The following is a 13,441-nucleotide window of genomic DNA, read 5'->3' on the forward strand; positions in this document are numbered from 1 at the left end:
ACCAACAAACTATCATGGTCCAAATACACCAAGAAAGTCGTGAAGACGGCAGGACAACGCCTCTTCCCCCTCAGGAGACTGAAAATATTTGGCTAATGGGTAAAATAATGGGTTCCCAGACCCTCAAAAAGTTATACAGCTGCACCATCGAGAGTATCCTCACCGGTTGCATCACCGCCTGGTATGGCAACTGCTCGGCATCCGACCGTAAGGACATACAGAGGGTAGTGAGTACGGCTCAGTACATCACTGGGGCCAAGATTCCTGCCATCCATGACCTCTATACCAGGCGGTGTCAGGGGAAGCCCCAAAAAATTGTCAAAGACTCCAGTCCCCCAAGTCATAGACTGTTCTCTCTGCTACCGCACGGCAAGCGGTACCGGAGCGCCAGGTCTCGGTCCAAAAGGCTCCTTAACAGCTTCTATCCCCAAGCCATAAGACTCCTGAACAGTTCATCAATTGGCCACCTGGACTACTTACATTGACCCCCCCCACCTTTGTTTTTACACTGCTGCTACTCAATGTTTATTACCTATGCATAGTCACTTTACCCCTACAATACATATACAAATTACCGCGTCTAACCGGTACCCCCGCACATTGACTCGGTACCAGTACCCGCTGTATATAGCCTCATTACTAACCGGTACCTCCGCACATTGACTCGGTACCGGTACCCGCTGTATATAGCCTCATTACTAACCGGTACCTCCGCACATTGACTCGGTACCGGTACCCGCTGTATATAGCCTCATTACTAACCGGTACCCCCGCACATTGACTCTGTACCGGTACCCGCTGTATATAGCCTAATTACTAACCGGTACCCGCTGTATCTCATTACTAACCGGTACCCCCGCACATTGACTCGGTACCGGTACCCGCTGTATATAGCCTCATTACTAACCGGTACCCACACTCATTGACTCGGTACCGGTACCCGCTGTATATAGCCTCATTACTAACCGGTACCCGCTGTATATAGCCTCATTACTAACCGGTACTCCCGCACATTGACTCTGTACCGGTACCCGCTGTATATAGCCTCATTACTAACCGGTACCCGCTGTATATAGCCTCATTACTAACCGGTACCCCCGCACATTGACTCGGTACCGGTACCCGCTGTATATAGCCTCATTATTAACCGGTACCCGCTGTATATAGCCTCATTACTAACCGGTACCCCCGCACATTGACTCGGTACCGGTACCCGCTGTATATAGCCTCATTATTAACCGGTACCCGCTGTATATAGCCTCATTACTAACCGGTACCCCCGCACATTGACTCGGTACCGGTACCCGCTGTATATAGCCTCATTATTAACCGGTACCCGCTGTATATAGCCTCATTACTAACCGGTACCTCCGCACATTGACTCGGTACCGGTACCCGCTGTATATAGCCTCATTATTAACCGGTACCCGCTGTATATAGCCTCATTACTAACCGGTACCTCCGCACATTGACTCGGTACCGGTACCCGCTGTATACTGTCATTATTGTTATTTTATTGTGTTTTTATTTTACTTTAGTTTGTTTAGAAAATATTTTCTTAAAACTGCATTGTTGGTTAAGGCCTTGCCAGTAAGCATTTCACGGTAAGGTCTAAACCTGTTGTATTCGGCGCATGTGACAAATACAATTTGATTTGATTAGACATAAGTCTGATATAATTGGACTTTACTTTGTGTGGGACATTTTGGGTGGATAGAGGGATGAATGGATGGGGATAGATGGATGGACAAAAGAACAAACAAACAAATGAATAAATGAACAAACTATTCAATAAATAACTCAATCCCTTAATCAACCAGTCAGTCAGTCAGTCAGTCAGTCAGTCAGACAACAAATCAAGAGATCTAATGGTCTAACCGTGGCCATTGTTGTCCCCATCCAGGTGAAGTGTGACCACTACTGGCCGGCTGACCGGGAGCCTCTGTACTATGGAGACCTGGTGGTTCAAATGCTGTCTGAGTCTGTCCTGGCTGAATGGACAATCAGGGAGTTCAAGATCAGCTCTGTGAGTAACATTCACCTCAGAAACAATCACCTCAGAAACAATCACCTCAGAAACAATCACCTCAGAAACAATCACCTCAGTAACAATCACCTCAGTAACAATCACCTCAGTAACAATCACCTCAGTAACAATCACCTCAGAAACAATCACCTCAGTATCAATCACCTCAGTAACAATCACCTCAGTAACAATCACCTCAGAAACAATCACCTCAGAAACAATCACCTCAGAAACAATCACCTCAGAAACAATCACCTCAGAAACAATCACCTCAGTAACAATCACCTCAGTAACAATCACCTCAGTAACAATCACCTCAGTAACAATCACCTCAGTAACAATCACCTCAGTAACAATCACCTCAGTAACAATCACCTCAGTAACAAGCACCTCAGTAACAAGCCCCTCAGTAACAAGCCCCTCAGTAACAAGCACCTCAGAAACAATCACCTCAGTAACAATCACCTAAGTAACAATCACCTCAGAAACAATCACCTCAGAAACAATCACCTCAGTAACAATCACCTCAGTAACAATCACCTCAGTAACAATCACCTCAGTAACAATCACCTCAGTAACAATCACCTCAGTAACAATCACCTCAGTAACAATCACCTCAGAAACAATCACCTCAGAAACAATCACCTCAGATAATATGGCAGCTTCTCTGTTACTGTCACTCTATTGAAAGCTGTAGCCCAACTGAAGAGCTTTCAGTTCATTAGGACGACCTGTTTTTATATAAACCATCAGTACCAAGACAGATAAAACTGTTCAATCCTCTAATCGTTTAGATCCTGATTCTAGACCTGGTGTGGAGGTCCGACTTTATTTTTTTAAAATGTATTTATTTATATTTTATTTAACCTTTTATTTAACCAGGTAAGTTAGTTAAGAACAAATTCTTATTTACAATGACGGCCTATCCCGGCCAGACCCGGCCTATCCCGGCCAGACCCGGCCTATCCCGGCCAGACCCGGCCTATCCCGGCCAGACCCGGACAATCCCGGCCGGATGTGATTCAGCCTGGATTTGAGCCAGGGACTGTAGTGTCGTCTCTTGCACTGAGATACAGTACCTTAGACCGCTGCGCCACTCGGGAGCCCCGAAGAGGGATATACCCTGCATTTCCTGTCCTGAACATCCCTCATCCTGTGTCTCTTCAGGAGGGTCGTCCCAGCTTCCCTCGGGTGGTGAGACACTTCCACTACACGGTGTGGCCAGACCACGGGGTCCCCGAGACCACCCAGTCCCTCATCGAGTTCGTACGGACCGTCAGGGACTACATCGACAGGGCCCCCAGCACTGGAGCCACCGTTGTTCACTGCAGGTATGTGGAAGGGCCACATCGGTGTGTGTGTGGAAGGGCCACATCGGTGTGTGTGTAGAAGGGCCACATCGGTGTGTGTGTGGAAGAGCCACATCGGTGTGTATGTGTGTGTGTGTGTGTGTGTGTGTGTGTGTGTGTGTGTGTGTGTGTGGAGGGTGTGTGTGCGTGTGTGTGGAGAGTGTGTGCGTGTGTGTGGAGAGTGTGTGTGCGCGCGTGTGTGTGTGTATGCGCGTGTGTGTGTGTGTGTGTGTGTGTGTGTGTGTGTGTGTGTGTGTGTGTGTGTGTGTGCGTGCGTGCGTGTGTGTATGCGCGTGTGTGTGTGTGTGTGTGTGCGTGTGTGTGTGTGTGTGTGTATGCGCGTGTGTGTGTGTGTGTGCGTGCGTGCGTGTGTGTATGCGCGTGTGTGTGCGTGTGTGTGTGTGTGTGTGTGTGCGTGCGTGCGTGTGTGTGTAGATACCAGTGTAGATGTAAATTTAGCGGAGCCAGAGGGTTCATCTCCCAACAGAAAGAGTTTCCCCCTTGGCAGACGTGAGTCAAAGAGAAGACCAGCAACGTGACAAAATGTATTGAGGCCGTTTTAATCATTGATCAGCTCCATACATGAGACTCGTCCCCTCGCAGGGTTGGGGAGTAACGGATCCACTACATATAAGGGATTACAACAAATACAGTAACTGTAATCCGTTACCAGCTAAAATATTGTAATCAGATACTTTTGAAAAACTAGATGATTACTTCGAGGATTACTTTTACATTTTTAAAAAGATGTTTGCAAGACAAAAAAAAAATCTTTGACACTTCTCTGTTTTGTCAAAGACATTCAAATCAGCGTTGAAAAAAAGGTGGAAGTTTAAGTTTGTTCCACCTGAGAGAGTCTGTCCACCAATCAGAGACCGCTATGATGACACACCAAATGATGACCACCAATCAGAGACCACTATGATGACACACCAAATGATGACCACCAATCAGAGACCACTATGATGACACACCAAATGATGACCACCAATCAGAGACCACTATGATGACCACCAAATGATGACCACCAATCAGAGACCACTATGATGACACACCAAATGATGACCACCAATCAGAGACCACTATGATGACACACCAAATGATGACCACCAATCAGAGACCACTATGATGACACACCAAATGATGACCACCAATCAGAGAACGCTATGATGACACACCAAATGATGACCACCAATCAGAGACCACTATGATGACACACCAAATGATGACCACCAATCAGAGACCACTATGATGACACACCAAATGATGACCACCAATCAGAGACCACTATGATGACACACCAAATGATGACCACCAATCAGAGACCACTATGATGACACACCAAATGATGACCACCAATCAGAGACCGCTATGATGACACACCAAATGATGACCACCAATCAGAGACCACTATGACGACACACCAAAAATGTTTGATGGATTGTGGGAAAAGAGCAGGAATAGCCGTTTGTAGGCTACAGTCCAAGCTGTGTCTTCCAATGGGGCGACTGCTGTCGGCATCCAAAGATGATCCAACTTGAATAAACGCTTGGAGGTAAAGGATGACATCAGTGGAGTCGTCTACGGCGATACAGATATGACTTATTACTGATATCTACATGGAGTATTGATGTGAATCACACTGCTGCTCTCTCATTTAGCTATTTGTGCTTTACAGATTATGGTTGTTGTGGACGGCTGTTCACAAATCTAAATGTGTATTTGAACCCAATAATAGTTGAATTCAATAAATTTAAGCTGCCTGTCATTCATTGTTTTTGAAACCAGTGGAAAGTCAGTTAAAAACGTGCTCTGGCAACAACAGCATAGTGTGGATCCCAGCCTATGGAATAACAGCTGTATAGTGTGGATCCCAGCCTATGGAATAACAGCTGCATAGTGTAGATCCCAGCCTATAGAATAACAGCTGTATAGTGTGGATCCCAGCCAATGGAATAACAGCTGCATAGTGTGGATCCCAGCCTATAGAATAACAGCTGTATAGTGTGGATCCCAGCCTATAGAATAACAGCTGTATAGTGTGGATCCCAGCCAATGGAATAACAGCTGCATAGTGAGGATCCCAGCCTATAGAATAACAGCTGCATAGTGCGGATCCCAGCCAATGGAATAACAGCTGTATAGTGTGGATCCCAGCCTATAGAATAACAGCTGTATAGTGTGGATCCCAGCCTATAGAATAACAGCTGTATAGTGTGGATCCCAGCCAATGGAATAACAGCTGCATAGTGAGGATCCCAGCCTATAGAATAACAGCTGCATAGTGCGGATCCCAGCCAATGGAATAACAGCTGCATAGTGTGGATCCCAGCCTATGGAATAACAGCTGTATAGTGTAGATCCCAGCCTATGGAATAACAGCTGCATAGTGTAGATCCCAGCCTATAGAATAACAGCTGTATAGTGTGGATCCCAGCCAATGGAATAACAGCTGCATAGTGTGGATCCCAGCCTATAGAATAACAGCTGTATAGTGTGGATCCCAGCCAATGGAATAACAGCTGCATAGTGTGGATCCCAGCCTATAGAATAGCAACAGTATAGTGTGGATCCCAGTCTATAGAATAGCAACAGTATAGTGTGGATCCCAGCCAATGGAATAACAGCTGTATAGTGTGGATCCCAGCCAATGGAATAACAGCTGCATAGTGTGGATCCCAGCCTATAGAATAGCAACAGTATAGTGTGGATCCCAGCCTATGGGATAACAGCTGTATAGTGTAGATCCCAGCCTATAGAATAACAGCTGTATAGTGTAGATCCCAGCCTATAGAATAACAGCTGCATAGTGTAGATCCCAGCCTATAGAATAACAGCTGTATAGTGTAGATCCCAGCCTATAGAATAACAGCTGCATGGTGCAGATCCCAGCCTATAGAATAACAGCTGTATAGTGTAGATCCCAGCCAATGGAATAACAGCTGCATAGTGTAGATCCCAGCCTATAGAATAACAGCTGCATAGTGTAGATCCCAGCCTATAGAATAACAGCTGCATAGTGTAGATCCCAGCCTATGGAACAACAGCTGCATAGTGTAGATCCCAGCCTATAGAATAACAGCTGCATAGTGTAGATCCCAGCCTATGGAATAAAAGTGGGGCTTTTATCGCTCATTCTAATTCATGCTGATACAAAAATAAAAATCCATAGACCTAATGAACACACGCTCAAACTCACACACTTTGGATAGACTTAAAGAGACATTATGTAGTTGCTACATCCATTTTTTCTATTTATAAATGTATATTTGTATATATCCATTGATTCTTGCATAATATAACTTATAAATGCCTCATGGGTTTAGTTCAACTGTCACACTCCATCAGAAACCAAAATATAAGCTTGTTTCCCCCCCCATGTTTGTAAACATTGTAAATGTAAACAAACACTGTATAGCCTCGTCACATGATTAAAACAATCATTGTGACATCATGGAGGGTCAGTCATCGCATCCAGAGCTCTGTCTATTCATCTGAGAGTGGTTACATTTCTCCAGGCCCATCCCTCAGCCTTTTTACCAAAGCAGAGGCGGGGTGTCCATTTTGTTATTGTTTCATCTGTGGATTTGCCCTTTTAAAACAGCTGCATATTGTCAATATATCAAAGCGTCACCAACAAAAAGGTCAACAACAGGCCTATAACAAACGCAGCATATGCCAAGCATGTTTCACGTGTAAATAGCACTTTTCAGTAGTGCTCAAACCCATGCCAGTCCATGAGCGCAGCATTTATTTTTCAAATCAATGAGCCCAATCAGTCCTCCAGGGCTTTTTTTGCATTGTTGCCAAAAAGTTCAATTTTGGTTTCATCTGACCAGAGCACCTTCTTCCACATGTTTGGTGTGTCTCCCAGGTGGCTTGTGGCAAACTTTAAACAACACTTTTTATGGATATCTTTAAGAAATGGCTTTCTTCTTGCCACTCTTCCATAAAGGCCAGATTTGTGCAATATACGACTGATTGTTGTCCTATGGACAGAGTCTCCCACCTCAGCTGTAGATCTCTGCAGTTCATCCAGAGTGATCATGGGCCTCTTGGCTGCATCTCTGATCAGTCTTCTCCTTGTATGAGCTGAAAGTTTAGAGGGACGGCCAGGTCTTGGTAGATTTGCAGTGGTCTGATACTCCTTCCATTTCAATATTATCGCTTGCACAGTGCTCCTTGGGATGTTTAAAGCTTGGAAAATCTTTTTGTATCCAAACCCGGCTTTAAACTTCTTCACAACAGTATCTCGGACCTGCCTGGTGTGTTCCTTGTTCTTCATGATGCTCTCTGCGCTTTTAACGGACCTCTGAGACTATCACAGTGCAGGTGCATTTATACGGAGACTTGATTACACACAGGTGGATTGTATTTATCATCATTAGTCATTTAGGTCAACATTGGATCATTCAGAGATCCTCACTGAACTTCTGGAGAGAGTTTGCTGCACTGAAAGTAAAGAGGCTGAATAATTTTGCACGCCCAATTTTTCAGTTTTTGATTTGTTAAAAAAGTTTGAAATATCCAATAAATGTTGTTCCACTTCATGATTGTGTCCCACTTGTTGTTGATTCTTCACCAAAAAATACAGTTTTATATCTTTATGTTTGAAGCCTGAAATGTGGCAAAAGGTCGCAAAGTTCAAGGGGGCCGAATACTTTCGCAAGGCACTGTACTTTTCACAATGAGGGAATGTTTGGCCTCGGGTTAAACAACCAGGCTATACTTCCATATTAACAAGTCCTATTCCTGAAGACCAAGGGGTATAACGTTTATTGGAATGACTGGAATTCTGATAGACTTTGGTTTTTAATGTATGAACCTGGCTGATGGTGTCTGGACCACCCTCAGCTCTATATAGACAGAAATTAGATGAACCTGGCTGATGGTGTCTGGACCACCCTCAGCTCTATATAGACAGAAATTAGATTAACCTGGCCGATGGTGTCTGGACCACCCTCAGCTCTATATAGACAGAAATTAGATTAACCTGGCCGATGGTGTCTGGATCACCCTCAGCTCTATATAGACAGAAATGAGATGAACCTGGCCGATGATGTATGGACCACCCTCAGCTCTATATAGACAGAAATTAGATGAACCTGGCTGATGGTGTCTGGACCACCCTCAGCTCTACATAGACAGAAATGAGATGAACCTGGCTGATGGTGATCTGGACCACCCTCAGCTTTATATAGACAGAAATTAGATGAACCTGGCTGACGATGTCTGGACCACCCTCAGCTCTATATAGACAGAAATTAGATTAACCTGGCCGATGGTGTCTGGACCACCCTCAGCTCTATATAGACAGAAATTAGATGAACCTGGCCGATGATGTCTGGACCACCCTCAGCTCTATATAGACAGAAATTAGATTAACCTGGCTGATGGTGTCTGGACCACCCTCAGCTCTATATAGACAGAAATTAGATTAACATGGCCGATGGTGTCTGGACCACCCTCAGCTCTATATAGACAGAAATTAGATTAACCTGGCCGATGGTGTCTGGACCACCCTCAGCTCTATATAGACAGAAATTAGATTAACCTGGCCGATGGTGTCTGGACCACCCTCAGCTCTATATAGACAGAAATTAGATTAACATGGCCGATGGTGTCTGGACCACCCTCAGCTCTATATAGACAGAAATTAGATTAACCTGGCCGATGGTGTCTGGACCACCCTCAGCTCTATATAGACAGAAATTAGATTAACCTGGCCGATGGTGTCTGGACCACCCTCAGCTCTATATAGACAGAAATTAGATTAACCTGGCCGATGGTGTCTGGACCACCCTCAGCTCTATATAGACAGAAATTAGATTAACCTGGCCGATGGTGTCTGGACCACCCTCAGCTCTATATAGACAGAAATTAGATTAACCTGGCCGATGGTGTCTGGACCACCCTCAGCTCTATATAGACAGAAATTAGATTAACCTGGCCGATGGTGTCTGGACCACCCTCAGCTCTATATAGACAGAAATTAGATTAACCTGGCCGATGGTGTCTGGACCACCCTCAGCTCTATATAGACAGAAATTAGATTAACCTGGCCGATGGTGTCTGGACCACCCTCAGCTCTATATAGACAGAAATGAGATTAACCTGGCCGATGGTGTCTGGACCACCCTCAGCTCTATATAGACAGAAATTAGATTAACCTGGCCGATGGTGAACTGGACCACCCTCAGCTCTATATAGACAGAAATTAGATTAACCTGGCCGATGGTGAACTGGACCACCCTCAGCTCTACAGTGCCTTGCGAAAGTATTCGGCCCCCTTGAACTTTGCGACCTTTTGCCACATTTTAGGCTTCAAACATAAAGATATAAAACTGTATTTTTTTGCGAAGAATCAACAACAAGTGGGACACAATCATGAAGTGGAATGACATTATTGGATATTTCAAACTTTTTTAACAAATCAAAGACTGAAAAATTGGGCGTGCAAAATTATTCAGCCCCCTTAAGTTAATACTTTGTAGCGCCACCTTTTGCTGCGATTACAGCTGTAAGTCGCTTGGGGTATGTCTCTATCAGTTTTGCACATCGAGAGACTGACATTTTTTCCAATTCCTCCTTGCAAAACAGCTCGAGCTCAGTGAGGTTGGATGGAGAGAATTTGTGAACAGCAGTTTTCAGTTCTTTCCACAGATTCTCGATTGGATTCAGGTCTGGACTTTGACTTGGCCATTCTAACACCTGGATATGTTTATTTTTGAACCATTCCATTGTAGATTTTGCTTTATGTTTTGGATCATTGTCTTGTTGGAAGACTGGAAGACTGGAAGACTAGTCCCAGTCTCAGGTCTTTTGCAGACTACATCAGGTTTTCTTCCAGAATGGTCCTGTATTTGGCTCCATCCATCTTCCCATCAATTTTAACCATCTTCCCTGTTCCTACTGAAGAAAAGCAGGCCCAAACCATGATGCTGCCACCACCATGTTTGACAGTGGGGATGGTGTGTTCAGGGTGATGAGCTGTGTTGCTTTTACGCCAAACATAACATTTTGCATTGTTGCCAAAAAGTTCAATTTTGGTTTCATCTGACCAGAGCACCTTCTTCCACATGTTTGGTGTGTCTCCCAGGTGGCTTGTGGCAAACTTTAAACGACACTTTTTATGGATATCTTTAAGAAATGGCTTTCTTCTTGCCACTCTTCCATAAAGGCCAGATTTGTGCAATATACGACTGATTGTTGTCCTATGGACAGAGTCTCCCACCTCAGCTGTAGATCTCTGCAGTTCATCCAGAGTGATCATGGGCCTCTTGGCTGCATCTCTGATCAGTCTTCTCCTTGTATGAGCTGAAAGTTTAGAGGGACGGCCAGGTCTTGGTAGATTTGCAGTGGTCTGATACTCCTTCCATTTCAATATTATCGCTTGCACAGTGCTCCTTGGGATGTTTAAAGCTTGGGGAAATCTTTTTGTATCCAAATCCGGCTTTAAACTTCTTCACAACAGTATCTCGGACCTGCCTGGTGTGTTCCTTGTTCTTCATGATGCTCTCTGCGCTTTTAACGGACCTCTGAGACTATCACAGTGCAGGTGCATTTATACGGAGACTTGATTACACACAGGTGGATTGTATTTATCATCATTAGTCATTTAGGTCAACATTGGATCATTCAGAGATCCTCACTGAACTTCTGGAGAGAGTTTGCTGCACTGAAAGTAAAGAGGCTGAATAATTTTGCACGCCCAATTTTTCAGTTTTTGATTTGTTAAAAAGTTTGAAATATCCAATAAATGTCGTTCCACTTCATGATTGTGTCCCACTTGTTGTTGATTCTTCACAAAAAAATACAGTTTTATATCTTTATGTTTGAAGCCTGAAATGTCGCAAAGTTCAAGGGGGCCGAATAATTTGGCAAGGCACTGTATATAGACAGAAATTAGATTAACCTGGCCGATGGTGAACTGGACCACCCTCAGCTCTATATAGACAGAAATTAGATTAACCTGGCCGATGGTGAACTGGACCACCCTCAGCTCTATATAGACAGAAATTAGATTAACCTGGCCGATGGTGCTCTACACTCCTTCAGGTTCAGATCAACAGGAATGTAGTTCACAGATAAGCCACAACACACTTTACAGGAAGGAGAAGTAAGGGTCGTTAAACCACAACACACTTTACAGGAAGGAGAAGTAAGGGTCGTTAAACCACAATACACTTTACAGTAAGGAGAAGTAAGGGTCGTTAAACCACAACACACTTTACAGGAAGGAGAAGTAAGGGTCGTTAAACCACAACACACTTTACAGGAAGGAGAAGTAAGGGTCGTTAAACCACAATACACTTTACAGGAAGGAGAAGTAAGGGTCGTTAAACCACAACACACTTTACAGGAAGGAGAAGTAAGGGTCGTTAAGGCACAACACACTTTACAGGAAGGAGAAGTAAGGGTCGTTAAGGCACAACACACTTTACAGGAAGGAGAAGTAAGGGTCGTTAAGGCACAACACACTTTACAGGAAGGAGAAGTAAGGTTCGTTAAGGCACAACACACTTTACAGGAAGGAGAAGTAAGGGTCGTTAAGGCACAACACACTTTACAGGAAGGAGAAGTAAGGGTCATTAAGGCACAACACACTTTACAGGAAGGAGAAGTAAGGGTCGTTAAGGCACAACACACTTTACAGGAAGGAAAAGTAAGGGTTGTTAAGGCACAACACACTTTACAGGAAGGCGAAGTACGGGTCGTTAAGGCACAACACACTTTACAGGAAGGAGAAGTAAGGGTCGTTAAGCCACAACACATTTTACAGGAAGGAGAAGTAAGTACGGGTCGTTAAACCACAACACACTTTACAGGAAGGAGAAGTAAGGGTCGTTAAACCACAACACACTTTACAGGAAGGAGAAGTAAGGGTCGTTAAGGCACAACACACTTTACAGGAAGGAGAAGTAAGTAAGGGTCGTTAAGCCACAACACACTTTACAGGAAGGAGAAGTAAGGGTCGTAAGCCACAACACACTTTACAGGAAGGAGAAGTAAGTAAGGGTCGATAAGCCACAACACACTTTACAGGAAGGAGAAGTAAGGGTCGTTAAGCCACAACACACTTTACAGGAAGGAGAAGTAAGTAAGGGTTGTTAAGCCACAACACACTTTACAGGGAGGAGAAGTAAGGGTCGTTAAGCCACAACACACTTTACAGGAAGGAGAAGTAAGTAAGGGTCGTTTTTCCCCCAGAGGAGAGTCCATTACTCGGCGGTGACTCTTTCTCCAGACGTGGGTATCGCTCTCAGCTACAGGAGTCTGCCATTCCATCACTGTTGGTGACGTCTAGAGCCTAGACCAGTGATCTACTGACCCTGACCGGCTCCCCTTTATGTCCAAGATGTTAGATGTGCCGTCAAAGTGGAGAGAGAACTCTGTTAGTACTGGTGTACAGTGTTTCAGTGAAGCTGAAACAGCTGGAATGATGTTATGTGCAGCGTCCTGGATGATGGATTGTGATTGACCGTCATCATTTATCATTTGTGTGTGTGTGTGTGTGTGTGTGTGTGTGTGTGTGTGTGTGTGTGTGTGTGTGTGTGTGTGTGTGTGTGTGTGTGTGTGTGTGTGTGTGTGTGTGTGTGTGTGTGTGTGCGTGTGTGTGTGTGTGTGTGTGTGTGTGCGTGTGTGTGTGTGTGTGTGTGTGCATGTCAAAGGAGAAATCCTTCAATCAGGATGGTAGCTGTGTAGGCACACCAATTAAATTAAAAACCAATATCAAATGATTTTAATATGATTTACCTCAAGTGTATAAATACATGGACGTTAATGGTAAATGTTATGTAAACTACATGAATCACTCTTCTCTCTCTCTCTCTCCCTCAGTGCTGGAGTGGGTCGTACAGGGACGTTCATGGTTCTGGACCGGGTCCTTCAACAGCTGGACAGCATAGGAACAGTGGACGTCTACGGCTGTGTGTTTGACCTCCGATTGCACCGCTCTCACATGGTGCAAACAGAGGTAACGACGGATAAAACCCTCAGTTCAACACAACTGTTTCCATCAGCTGGTACATTTCCATGAGTATAATGAACGTCAATGTTAGCCAGT

General features: G+C 44.5%; 1 protein-coding gene across 1 annotated transcript in view; it reads left to right on the forward strand.

Annotated features, from left to right (window-relative positions):
- The window catches only part of ptprb (protein tyrosine phosphatase receptor type b), a 107,454-nt gene that overhangs the window by 87,510 nt on the left and 6,503 nt on the right, over nt 1-13,441 (forward strand). The window contains exons 28-30 of the mRNA XM_031820111.1: nt 1,904-2,026; nt 3,194-3,357; nt 13,216-13,351. Of these exons, the coding sequence (XP_031675971.1) occupies nt 1,904-2,026; nt 3,194-3,357; nt 13,216-13,351 (423 nt within the window). The remainder of the gene's footprint in view (nt 1-1,903; nt 2,027-3,193; nt 3,358-13,215; nt 13,352-13,441) is intronic.

The sequence above is a fragment of the Oncorhynchus kisutch genome, unplaced genomic scaffold (assembly GCF_002021735.2).
Source record: "Oncorhynchus kisutch isolate 150728-3 unplaced genomic scaffold, Okis_V2 scaffold3051, whole genome shotgun sequence".
NCBI lineage: Eukaryota > Metazoa > Chordata > Actinopteri > Salmoniformes > Salmonidae > Oncorhynchus > Oncorhynchus kisutch.